Here is a 12,533-nt window from a genome sequence, read left to right as displayed (position 1 = left end):
GGTCTTTAAGACAAGGCTAGACAATCACCTTGCCGGGGTCGTTTGACCCCAGCACTCTTTCCTGCCATGGCAGGGGGTCGGACTCGATGATCTGCTCAGGTCCCTTCTGACCCTACTAACTGTGAAACTATCAATGAGCTTCCCCCTCCCAGGAGCATCTCTCCTGCATTTGCTGATGGCTGAGCAAAGGAGGTAGGCTGTGCACCGCAAAGGTGGCCTTTGAAACAGGTTTGCAGTAAAGGTGGGATGCAGGCTCCAGGGCTACAGATGCCTCGCAGAGCACAGGCTGCTCCCACTCAGACTCAGCAAGACACGCAGACCCGTGACTTCGACAGACATGCTCAAAGGCAGACAGGTGCTTGAGTATCCTGCTGACTTTTTGCCACAGTGCTATTGCTGGTGCCATTGCTCCACTGGTTGCTATTGCCAGTTCTGGTGATGTCTGGAAACAAAGCTATGGGAAGAGGACAGCCAGAGGCATTTAAAAAATAGGTGGAGATGAAGGCTTTTGATGAGAAACCCCAGCAGTCTTGGGAGTGCTGTTTCCCTCGGTGCTTGGTGGAAGAGCTCACATCCGTTTACCCTCAGAGGGTGGCTGACTGAAGTTGGCGCCTCCCTCAGCCTCAGACCTGCTGGGCCTACCTCCACCCACAGCACTTGGCTTCTCCAGTCAGTGCCAGCATCTGGCCTCCCCACATTGATGTTTAATTTCAGCAGCCTTGTGGCTATTCTGGTGTACCTCGTATTTCCTCTTTTGTTTTGCTCTCCCCTTTTACAGCAACTCAGACTCCAGCACCCCAGGACAACTTGCTATGTTTCCCTTGTGTGTAGAGCTTTCCAAAACCATCGTTTCACCACCACATCATCCTGGGGTCCACCCCTGCAAACCCGAAGGCCACCGCATTGAAGGATTTGAAGCCCAGCTGGGGTTTCTGACCCAGCACTGATTTTCAGAGCTGTACTTACTGAAGGCTTTCAGGCAAGGCCTTTGCTAAATTGTGGAGCAAGTCTCTGGCCTGCACTTCATGTATTGCTTGTGCTAGCACCGTCCCCAGTGAGCTGGAGAGGCTCTTATGGCAGCTTCTGCCATGGTGCAGCTGTACCCTAGGAAACGTCTGCGTTTCCTAGCCTAGCTCCACATGAAAAGGGGTTTGCTTTCTGCTTCCAGCTGGTTACACAAAGCCCAGCAGTGTGGGAACTGGGCTAGGGATGAGAGGTGTGTCCTACTTAGTTCCTTGCCTCTGATCAGCTTGTTTGCTGTAGTTCTGTCTCATCTAGGACCCTTCCTTGGAGAGCTACCTGCTACTTGCGACATCCCCTTACGAGTCCAGCACAGCTGGCGAGGAACGACCCTGCAGCAGCATCCCTCGGCTCTTGGGACACATTGTTGTGGTTCTGTTTCAGGGGGAGCAAAAGCCTGTGATGGGAGCATTGGGCTGGAGAAGCATCATGACCCACCACTCATATTTAATCTGGAGCGTGATGCCCAGGAGCAGGAGCCTTTGGATACGAAGTCCAGCGAGTACCAGGCCATGTTTCCTGCAGTAACCAGGGCTTTCGCCAACATCCTGCAGGATATTGCAACAGACAACGTGTCTACGGCCGATTACTCCCGCAACCCAGCTGCAACGCCCTGCTGCAATCCACAGCACGTAGTCTGCCGATGCCAACCTTGCCGCAACCCAGACCACAGCAGGACTACGCAGTCAACACACTCTCAGGCGTAATCAGGTATTAGTTCAATCTGTCCCTTTCATTATGGGGCCAGTAGATTGGCTGAAGTTGCCTCCAAGGGTTAGTGTTGCAGGGAAGGGGTGGCATTGATCGTGGATTTTTCTGCCATGTGTGCGTCTCTAGGAGGGTGAGCATGAGGATTCCCCCCTAGCCCCAACAACTGCAGGCATGTTGTTTAGGAAACTTCTGTGAGAGATGTGGGTGTGGACTCCCTGAGGCTACAGTGGGATTGATCCAGGTCTCCCACCACCCCAGTGGGACTTTTAACCATTGGGCTGTTTCATTAAAATGAAAGGTGGGCCTCTCCTCCAACTCCACCCAGGAAAATGGCAGTCACACTGGACTGTTGTAGGGAGCCCCAGCTTGGTCGCGGGCACCAGGCATCCTTTGAAAACACTGCCAGGCTGGGCTCTTTGGGGACTTGGGCAGAGAAACACCTAGTGCCTGGACTGTGATCAGGCTCAGGATGAGTGAAGCACTTTGCTGCTCAGACTGTGACAATTCTGGGCAAAGGCAGAGGAACTTTTAAAAAGCAAAAAATCCCCAAGATGTCTGTAGAGTTCAAGCATTGCCAGGGTTAGATGGCAGCTCAGCAGGGCTTTTATACAGCAGCTGTTGGCTCGAGGGACGATCCAAACAAAAAACAACCTTGGGTGGAACTTGGTCATCCAAGTGACCTGTCTAAGGCTACAGCAGACTGGCGCTCAGCTGCAACAAGCAGCCGGCATCGCACCGCCCAGACCACTCCGCTGCGGCTCACGGGCTGTGTAGGGTTCGTAAGCCTGTTCAGAGGCGGCGGCAGCCTTGAGTCTCAGTTCCCGTTAGGTAACGTCCTTCACTTAGAAAACAACAGACTTGGGCCCGGCAGAGGCAAGTGGGAAGCTGTTTGCGCACTGACACCGAAAACCAAGACTAGCTGTGGTTCTGTTAATAAAACTAAATCAAGACTGACATCTTTGGGGCCCTGCAAAGAACAGCAAGAACTCAGGGAGTGGCTGACACATGACAAGTTTATTACTTATTCAAATAGAATAAGTTGTGACTTTCCCAATACCACTGCAAAAACATTTTGCATGGGTACTGTACAAAGATGTAGTTTAATAAACTTTCCTATTGGTACATTTATACACATGAAACAGCTTAAATTAGAAAAGAGGAAATCCATGTATATAAAATTCAGGTTACATAGAAATCTAGTTAAGTTAGCATTTACACTGTGGTTCTAATATATCATTTGTTAAATATAGCAATGTGCATACAGTACGTTTATACCACACCCATATACCACTCCACACAAAGGGCCAGCAGGGGCAGGTAATAATCACTTGATCAGACCGTAGTAAAGGGAACAGAGCAGCTCGGACCGTTCCCCCCGGGGGCACTCACAAATGCATTCTTCCACATTCCTGGCTTTTCCAAACCACCTCCCAGCGCTGTCCCGAATGCTGACGCGTGCTTCTCATCATGACCTCTTCACTTTGCCCGACTGACTTCCACGGCACAAATTTATCTACCAAAATCAAAACAGAACTGCCTTACTTTCTGCAGTAACAGGCTGTTAAGCAGGGTGTGTTCAAATCAGTACTGTGCTTGCAGGGGAGAGGAGGGAAGGCACCATGCAGCGCTTGACCTTCCGTCCCGCGGGAGGTGGGGGGAGTTGTAGGTCATTTATTTTTTTGCCCTAAATTTACAGCAGTGGGAACAGGACCAATCTGGCTGGGTGATGCACGGAGCCTTGATCCAGCCAGCGCCTCATCCAGGACACAAGAGAAGTAGACCAAGCTTGATCGTAACGTTTCAGCTCTTAATCCCTGCAACTAGTATCGCCGCTTCCTCCGCACACAGCCATGAGATACGCAAGAGCGAGAACTTTCAACAGCAACTTCATACCAGCTAGTCAAGCAGCCCAGCACAAGCCACAGCAAGGCAGTGGAGATATTTGGTGGCTATCTGCACCCTGTCCTGGAAAGTACCTTGGCAGAGCTGCGGTGCTCGGACTCTCCCACCCGCCCTGCGCCCAGAAGGGTTCAGCCTCCCCACCAAACACAAATGGCCACATTCAATCACAGGTCTCCAGTGGGGCCTGCCATCCCCAGGCACGTTTTTCTCCTGAAGGAGATGCATTCGGTACTGTCTTACAGTGGTGTATTTTTCTCAGACATTTTCCCCAAGAGATTTTGCTCTCAGGAGGCTGGTAGCTGAACTGGGGGCCATGGCTTAAGGACTTTCAGAAACACAAATGACCAAATCTTTGTGTGCAGTGGCACTGGATTAACCATCACCAAGCTGATCAAGCTACAGTCGTCATACCTGGGTGTGTTGTGGGTGTCCTTCTGCCTGCAAGGCTTACTCAGGCCAAACTCCCTTCCAAGCCACTGAGTCAGGAGTTGCCTTAAGGAAGCAAATGATAGCTATACTTCCACTAAGGCTGCCCTCGGTGAAGCATCCTGGAGCACTGTTAATAGACAACAGAGTTCCATAGAGGAGCTTTGACTCTTTGTTATCTTAAGAGACGACTTTAAAGAAACAGCTAAAAATTCATCTGAGTGTCAAATGGCTATGTAGCCAAGTGACGATGATACAAACGGCATGAGGATGACATTAGAAATGAGCAGGCAAATGTTGGCAATATGTACCCCAAGTAGTTCCCCCTTGGGCATGCTGAGTGTCACCTTGGGCATGCTAAGAATTTGGTCTGTGTGGGAAATGAAACTTTTAGTACTTATCTTTGGGAAGCTTTTCTGCCCACCTTTGCAAAGCTACGGGGAAGCCCTGTTCAGTTTTGTGCCACGTGGACACAGGCTGCTGGACAGGCAGCCGTATTGCTGCAAGCATATCTAGTGCAAAGCTCTTACCTGTGCTTGTTGTAGGACCTTGGCTGTGTAACGAGGTCACAATGTCACCTTTAGCCTGCCTTAGGAACTAAGCTGCTTTGTGCAAAGCCAGGCTTGTTAACTCTCTGATCATCACGATTAGACCATCCGCTAAGTATGGCATGCCGGATGCAATGAGCATTCTTCTAATCCTGCAGCTAATGTATGCTGAGTGCAATACAAAGTTAGTAAAGAAAGCTGGCACATAACAGAACAACCACTTCAACGGGCTCTCTAACAAAATTTCCCATCTGGCCAAACAGGAACACTAGGTTATATACTGCAGTGTGAGGGTACCTTCACTCAAGCCACAAGAATCAACTGGCCACTCAGCAATCCAGTCTGCAACCTAAGGAGGGTATGGGTAAACTGTCCAGTCTTCAGGACCCATTTTCTCATTGATACTCGTATTGTCAGTGGGTGCTGTGTGTCCTTCAGCTGCCTGCCCTTTTGAGGTACCCAAACAAAGGGCACCGAGCATAGAAGCCATTTCAAGAGCTACTTTTGCATTTCAAGCACCAGCCATTGGCTCCTAATACTGGCCTGCCATGCATTTGCTAGCTAGGAGTAAGAGCAATAAAAATCTCTCCTGCTTTTAGGCTCCACATAATGCTCCTAAATGAGATTCTTTGGCTCTTGATGCTTAACAAAAATCCAGCTGAAGTATGAATGCTATCCCTGCAGTCGTGCCCTATAGAGCGGCATTTAAAACCAGAACTGTGCATTCACTAAGAAGAACTGGGCTTGCTTCTCCCTACAAGGATTTGTTATTAGTGAGAAGGGAGCTGTATAATCCCATGCACTGCTAAGCCCTCCCACCAAGTCAGCTTTCTGAAGGGGACCAAAACTACGAAGTCTTTCACTGGGTTTGCGCTGTTGCCCCTGGACTGTCGCATCTAAGTGCCTGCCACATAAAACAAACAGCAGTTCCTGGGGGACCTTCTGGAATCCAATCTATTCCTCTCGCCGCAAGCAATGCAAGCGATTGATCTTGTCTTCCTTGTTGCTACACTTTCCACAGCACGCAGCAGTCGGTATCATGAATAACAACTTCCAAACAACTTTTTGTTCAAGTGTGTTTTTAAATCATGCGCTTGGGCATTTCATCTTTTCTCTTTGAGATCTCAGGTCTGGCCTTCCCTTTTCAAATTAAGCGGCCTCCTTCTATAGCTAGCAATAGATTTTGAATCCGGCCCAAGATCTCTCTGAAGCCTTGCTTGCTCGTGTTTAGTTCACCAGTGACCAAGGGCAGGAGAAGGCAAAGCATTTTAAAACAAGAACCACAGGAAAGGACTACTGCATGTTGCTCTTTCCACAAGGGTCTGTCACAGCATAAGCCAATGAGTAGAGCTGGAGGGAGGGACAGCTGCTCTGCTTGTGACACTTGAGAGGTTTGGGAAACTTTTTTTGCACCTCAGACAGGACCAAACCTCCCCCCTGCTGCTCTGAACTGGGATTTTGCCCAAACCTTTGTCAATTCACTTCTCTCTTCTCTCTCTTTCTAGTCAGAGGTGACGAGGGAGGCCACCTTGGACCCCGGGAATCTCTCCTTGGAATATTTTGTGGAAAGCGAAATGCAGCGGCGTCAACAAAGCAGCATGTTTCAGTAAAAAGGCATTTGTCAAAATTGCTCTGACCACCTCTGCCCAGCTAGCATGGCCCGAGTGACCTCCCAAGCTAGCAAGTGAATTGGCCACAGGGTCCATGACTTTCAGCCCATTGCAGGGGAAGCACAGCCCCAGCGACAGATGCTGTATCTGAGCTCCTACTGCTCTGTCTCTCCACTAAGGAATATTTTTGGAAAGTCCCCTCCCTCTTCCTGAGTCACACGTATAAATTGTTCCCTCGAGTTAATTACAGCACCGGGCTCTGACAGATCAAAGTTCATTACATAAAGAGCCTGCTGTTGTACAGCGGGGGGATCGGGCTGCTTCTATTCAATCTGCTCACAGCAGGCAGACTCACTCGAGCCTAGCTCAGCTCCTGCTTGTTGGCACATGCCTGTCCCTAGACCATACGTTCAAGGACAGGTTCCTTGGAAACAAGCACAGCAATTCCTCCTGGACCTTGCTCCCTCTCAAGAGGACATTCATTTTACTACCCCCAGGGACTAAACCTCAGCAGAGAGGTACTTTCTACCCCTCCAAATTGCAAAATTAAGTACCCTGATTAGATGCCCAAAGGGATAGGAGAAACAACTGGAGAAAATGTTCATTCCAGGTTTGGAGTCAAGCACAGCACAGACAACACCAGGAAATTATACTGTGCAGGATGAGAGCACTGCGAGCTCTGAATTGCAGCAGAGTTTAATGGGTATGCTGGCTAGTCAGGTCTCATGTAGACCTGATTTCAAAGTGCTTTACAAAGGAGATCAGTATCCTTAATCCCCTACGCAGATCTGAAAGCTCCAGCCACAGGTTGGGGGCCCAGTTCTGAGACCTTTGTGTGATTTCTACTCCCTCCTCACCCTGGCAAAGCTCCTGTCGTAGGATGGGTGAAAAAACTCAAGCGTTGCCTGTTCTAAAATGCCTCAGCAATTTGCTCTACTCAAAATGCTCTGCTGTATTAACGTGTTATGGTTACCAAGATGCTGCTAACTACTCTCAACAATCATCAGAGGTAACCAATATCTAAATGCCCACTAAAACAATAAATGCATAACATAGTAAAATACTTGGATAAGGATTGGAAAGACACGGCCAGGCGCAGTCAGTTTTAAAAAGCCAAGATGTTGCTGCCCAGTGACTAATGCCCTGTTAAAATACTAGAAATTGCCAATTGTGGTATGTTTTTCACTGCTTATGCTGGGATAGGGGGGAACATTTTGCATTTCACTCTGTTTGGAAATTAAAGGATTCATATTTGCCCTGATGGATTGTAAGTGCTGTAACCCAGTGGACTGAAAAATCCTACAGGATTTATTTCCTTTTAAAAATGCTTTTCTATGGTTGCAATAAAAGCTTCTGCTCTCTCTCACTATTAGAGATGCACCCAGTTCAGACCTTTTCCCACGTCCGCAGATTTTTTTTGGGGGGGGGGAGTAGTGTTTGAGCCCATCTCTAATTAGCATTAGATCTTGCAGACCTCTCCTCCATCTCGCCTCAGCTGTGTGGGTAGAAGTTTCCTGACAGTGTCCTCATACACAATTAGTGATAATAAGAGACTAGGGCAGAACAGGGAGAGAAGAAACACATCTCTGCTGTAAGAGGTTAATACTTTCTTCTCAGCTGTATTGCTGTTTTAGAGACTTCTAATGCTCACAGGAGGGAACTCATTCTCATCATCAAGGCACACGGGTCCTGTTGCAAACTCATGCTCTGGGATAACCTCTCCTCTCAGGGCACCCCCGTCTTCCGAGTAACCTGCAAAGACAGAGAGGCAAAACACTCAGGACAGAGGAATCAAAGGAGGCTAGAACCGGGCAGGCAGCATTCACCGCATTAGCACGGAGCTGGATTGCCCATCTGCTCGGCAGAACAGAAGTGGCGACAGGGGAAAGCGTCTTAGCCAACATTGTAGGCTAGGGAATGGATTAATGTACTAGCTTTGGCAGCACTAGCCTGCTGCTTCCCACTACAGAGGGTCTGGCTAATTTGATGCAGTTATTTTAATGGCTACTTAGCTTTAGCAGAAGAGCGAAGAAGGGCTGGAAGCACAGAAAGCAGCAGTGCTCCTTTCTATGGGATGCAAGCGGGAAAGCAGCTTACAAGACAGCTGCATGAATAGAGGGGCAGGTGTTGCACTGTGCCAATTAATGCTTTGAGAAATGATCACCCGCTTGCAGTTCCAAGCTGAAATCCTATTAATGCTACATACTATTTCACATTACTCTTTTAATTTCTTCGGTTAATATCCCCATGACCAAGTGATGTCCTTTAAAATGCTCTTGTGGCTTGTGGCAGAGAGCTGCTCCTGAGGGACGTCTCTAACAAGAGACCGATTCCTGCAGGAGTGCCTTGGCAGGGCATCTGTTTCTGATCTGTTCAAGCACAGGTGGGTCACACACGTTGCGCCCAAGTACAGGCTTGGGCACGGCTGACTTACTCCAAGTAAACCTGAGGTTTCCTTTGTGCTTTTAATTATGGATATTTCCAGTCACACTAGGTAAAATATCCAGCAGGACGAGGGCTTACTCTGGTTGTAGTCACCCCAGAGCAAGCCCTCGTCTACATGTTAACCTGCTGGCGTGTCAGCAAGCCCTAAAACTGAGGAGTATTACGTGTTTGTTTGGAGCTTGCTACTGTACCAAAAGGCACAGTGGGTTCGGCAGACTCTTGTGATTGTGGCACAGGAACATGGAGATCTGATGTTTCTCATAGCTAGTTTCAATCAAGTCTTATGACCTGCTGTCTAACACTGTAATGCAAGCAATGATGTACTTAGTGCTATTTCCAGTGCAGATGTAGCATGGTCGTGATCATTATTAAGCATGCTTAGCGCTGATAGTGCTTCATATTGTCAAAGCATTGTATCATTTGGATTCCAGAAGGTTAAATAAGCATGAGCTAATTGATCCCTGGGGAACCCCAATGAAGTAGGAAAACAAAGTGCTATTTTGCAGTAACCAGTTGTAATCGGTTTGCTCAGGAAAGGCAAAATTTGGTGGCCCAGACTCTTCAGAAATGGAAGTATTTTGCCCTTGACATGTAAATTATTTACTCCTTTCAGTGTGCTTGGGCATGTACAACAGATCCCAGGCACTGGAAACCAGCTGCATGTGCGGGCAAACCTTGAGATCAATGCTAGGGCGTAGAAGCTTGGAGCGACGATAGTCTGCTGCAGGGTGTGGTGGCTGTTAGCAAGAAGGAAAGGCAGGGACACCTGGACTTACAGCCCTGGGTCCTGCCCTAGGACTCCCTGCTACAAAGGAGCAGGGTGAACAGGGGCACCGCTAAGCCTTTACGGAGTACTTCTGTGAGTGGGAGCTCTCCAAAACGCACTTCAGTGCTGCACAGTGTTCGGTTGTTATTAATATCTAAACTCACAACTCTCCTGAGCCAGATTCAGCTTACAGATCTGCATTTTCATTCAAGGCACAAGGGTTAAGTGACTTGCCCAGAGTACCAAAGGGTATTGGAGAGAAGGATCCGAGGGAGGATGCGCGGATATCCACTCTGATCATGATGGCATCCTCCTGCGCTATTAGAATCGGTCGTGCTACCATGGAGTGGGGGTGGGAGCAGGCCAGCACAGGGGAACGGGCTTTCATTTGCAGTGAAGCTACATCCTGCAATCAGCTAGGTGCCAGAAGGTCCTGACAGACCCCTGGGAGGCATAAGAACTACTTCAGTTTGAGCCAGTAGCAGGAATCAGGATATGCTCTCGGTTAACAAACCTCCTCGACCTGCTGCACAGGCTGCACTTGTGGAAACTGCTGATGCAGACGCAGGGGAACCCCTGCTCAGTAGTGGACAAATTCACCGTGGGAGCCCACCAGCACTCAGCCCACAGCCGGCACACCCAGCTTGCTCTCACCTGGCATGGATGAGGTTGAAGGCATCGTACTCTGTCTGGCTACTGTTGCTGCGTAGGACTGAGGTAATAGAGGCCGGAGGTCATTTTCTTTGTTCTCTTCCATCTTCCTTGGCCCAAGCAGACTAATTGCATGAAAGCAACCAAGGGGGAAAAATTAGCTTGGAAACTGCACTCCCCCCCTGCAATAATCCTGACCACCCTTAGGCCCATCACACAGCAATGGGGGTGCAGGGTCAAGGTAACCCATTCATCTGAAGGCCCCTCCACATGCCAACAATGCTACACAACATCAGGAGCCCACAAAAGGGCTCTGCCTGCCCTCTAAGTACATGGGGGGGGCAAGAACTAGGGAAGCTGACAATGCAAACACAAGAAGATGGGTATGAATTGGCTGTGAATGAATTTAGGTTGGAAATTAGGAGCAGGTTTTCCAGGGGTTTGGGAATAGTCTTCCAGGAGTGCCACGGGAGGAATACAGGGCCTGGTTGCCTGCAGTGGCTGGCAAATGCACTCGATGACCCAGGAGGTCCTTGCCAGGCCAATATTCCTAAATAAGGAGACTAGAATTTAAGTCGAAACACCCACTCTGGTGCCGGCTCTGGGTAGTAGGTATGTGGCAAGACCACACAGGTGTCATGGGTGTCTGAATGAGCCAGGCAGGGTGAAGTACGCTGTACTCTGGGCTGCTCAGCTTTCAAGTGTGTTTGTTTTTCGTACCTAGCAGACTGCTGGCATGTGCCTGCCAGCTGGCCCAGCCAGTGCTCAGGATACACCCTATCTCAAACCCAACCCGCAGGGTAGCGCTGCTGGGTTATGTCATTCACATTTGCATACAAATTACACAACTGCCTGGATGGGCTGCCTTTGCAGCTGCTTGCTTGCGTGCATTTATTTACAGAGGTTGCCTGCCAGCTCGGCACAATCAACCCTGTCCCGTCGTTCTGTAGCACGGAGATGGCATTAAATCTAGTGGTCCTGCCCCTGCCATACAGGGGTCATTTCCTTCTGCTATCACACATGCCTGTGGCACAGTGCAATGAGGACCAGAGGATTTAAAAGCTGGATAAAGCCTCTCCTGAGGGACAGGCTACTTACTTTCCCCATCCAAAAAAGAAATCAGCTCTCAGCCAGGTTGTCCTCCAGCTGGACAGCTAAAGTGCAAATCTGCAATCCTGGCTCCTGCAGGCTCACTATTAGACGAGGTTTCCTTTTTTCTATGCTTTAAAGATACAGGCCATACATGAAACGTGTCTGGTGCATCTGAGTATCTGGGATGCAGTTACCTGTGTTTCTTAATTAAGATGCACTCTCCTCCATCTTGAGAGTCTAGATTGTAGATATAAAGGTGTCCATCTGATGTGGTAACCAACAGTCGAGGCAGCTTCTGGATCCTAATGAAAAATTAACTCATGGACCTACATGCTAACATCAACATAGGAAGGTGGCCTCAGCAGGGAGACAAGGGGTTAAATCTGTCAAGGGCAGGTCAGGAACTGGGGGTGGGCTGGCAGGGATTACCCCACCCCCTCAAGTTTGGGGTGACACTTTTCATCTGTGCTCAGGAAGGATCAGAGGTTGGGAGTAATGGCACCTCCAGCTAAGGCATCATTTACAACAGATGTAGTTAAACCAGTGCAAAAGCCCGTGGAAACACTCTTATTTCAGTTTAAATCAGACCTATTTCGGTTCAGCTCATGAGGAAGAAGCTTGCAATAATCCTGTGTAATGGCTAGCCTTCTGCAGTTGGCATATCCACATGGGTCTTTGCTTTGGCTTAATTAAGCTGGTGCAAGTTTGTGCACTGACCAAGCCTAAGTGCCAGTGGGGAGGGCAAGGCCTGGTCTGTACCTCCCCCCAGAGGCACCACATGCCGAGGAGGTTTGGAGAAGGCAGTCTAGCCCCAGGAGATGCTGCCCCCTTCTCTGCTGGCCCACAACAGTGAAGGTGCTGTATCAGGAAACAAAACCTATGTGTGCAGGGTACTCTCTGCAAGCCACTGGGGCACGAGCATACAGATGCTCTTACATACGTGGAGAGCACGCAGATGTTCCTTTGTCCCGAGAAGTTCAAACGCACGGTGGCAAAGGCTCGGTCCTGGCTCATCATGCCTGACACTTGAGAGGGGAGGTAGTTGGTAGCTGCCATGAACATCTTCCCCATGTAACCGCTCCAAGTTGGAGGCTCTTCTGGCCGGCTGGGGGCAAGAGAACACTTGTCACTTGGGCTGTGTGCAGTGCCTACCGCAACTACCATCAGCAAAACCACATGGGCTGCAGCTACTTAGCAAGTACATGTAGATTAAAATAGCTATGCATCAAGTTGCCCTTGGCCAGCTGGTGCAACTGCATGCAAGAGTTTCCTGAACCACTTTTGCATAACTTCTTAGCCCTATTAACATGGTTTCCTGACTAGGCAAGAGCAGTGCCCTGCTGGGGATTTCTGCACATTCCC

The 12,533-nt window shown here is 49.2% G+C and overlaps 2 protein-coding genes and 1 long non-coding RNA gene across 8 annotated transcripts in view; 2 read left to right on the top strand and 1 right to left on the bottom strand.

Moving 5' to 3' along the window:
* Window positions 1-7,939, top strand: part of ARSG (arylsulfatase G) — an 87,521-nt gene extending 79,582 nt beyond the window's left edge. For 4 of the 6 annotated variants that reach the window (XM_019542351.1, XM_019542354.1, XM_019542350.1 and 1 more), the window contains exons 12-13: window positions 1,405-1,731; window positions 6,113-7,589. In XM_019542351.1, the coding sequence (XP_019397896.1) occupies window positions 1,405-1,727 (323 nt within the window). In that variant the 3' untranslated portion in view covers window positions 1,728-1,731; window positions 6,113-7,589. Of the gene's footprint in view, window positions 1-778; window positions 979-1,404; window positions 1,732-6,112; window positions 7,590-7,851 lie in introns of those variants that run through there. The other 2 variants (XM_019542353.1, XM_019542355.1) reach the window with 2 other exon arrangements.
* WIPI1 (WD repeat domain, phosphoinositide interacting 1) overlaps window positions 2,789-12,533 on the bottom strand; it is a 30,752-nt gene continuing 21,007 nt past the window's right edge. Inside the window, exons 11-12 of the mRNA XM_019542357.1 lie at window positions 7,869-7,969; window positions 2,789-3,244 (exon numbers count right to left, since the gene is read on the bottom strand). Of these exons, the coding sequence (XP_019397902.1) occupies window positions 3,197-3,244; window positions 7,869-7,969 (149 nt within the window). The 3' untranslated portion in view covers window positions 2,789-3,196. The remainder of the gene's footprint in view (window positions 3,245-7,868; window positions 7,970-12,533) is intronic.
* The window catches only part of LOC109314953, a 6,282-nt gene continuing 1,724 nt past the window's right edge, over window positions 7,976-12,533 (top strand). The window contains exon 1 of the long non-coding RNA XR_002102395.1: window positions 7,976-8,341. This is a non-coding gene — a long non-coding RNA (uncharacterized LOC109314953). The remainder of the gene's footprint in view (window positions 8,342-12,533) is intronic.

Source organism: Crocodylus porosus, unplaced genomic scaffold, assembly GCF_001723895.1.
Source record: "Crocodylus porosus isolate Cpor-Errol unplaced genomic scaffold, CroPor_comp1, whole genome shotgun sequence".
Classification (NCBI taxonomy): domain Eukaryota; kingdom Metazoa; phylum Chordata; order Crocodylia; family Crocodylidae; genus Crocodylus; species Crocodylus porosus.
Note: the sequence above shows the minus strand (reverse complement) of the source record. Positions and strands in the feature narration are given on the sequence as shown.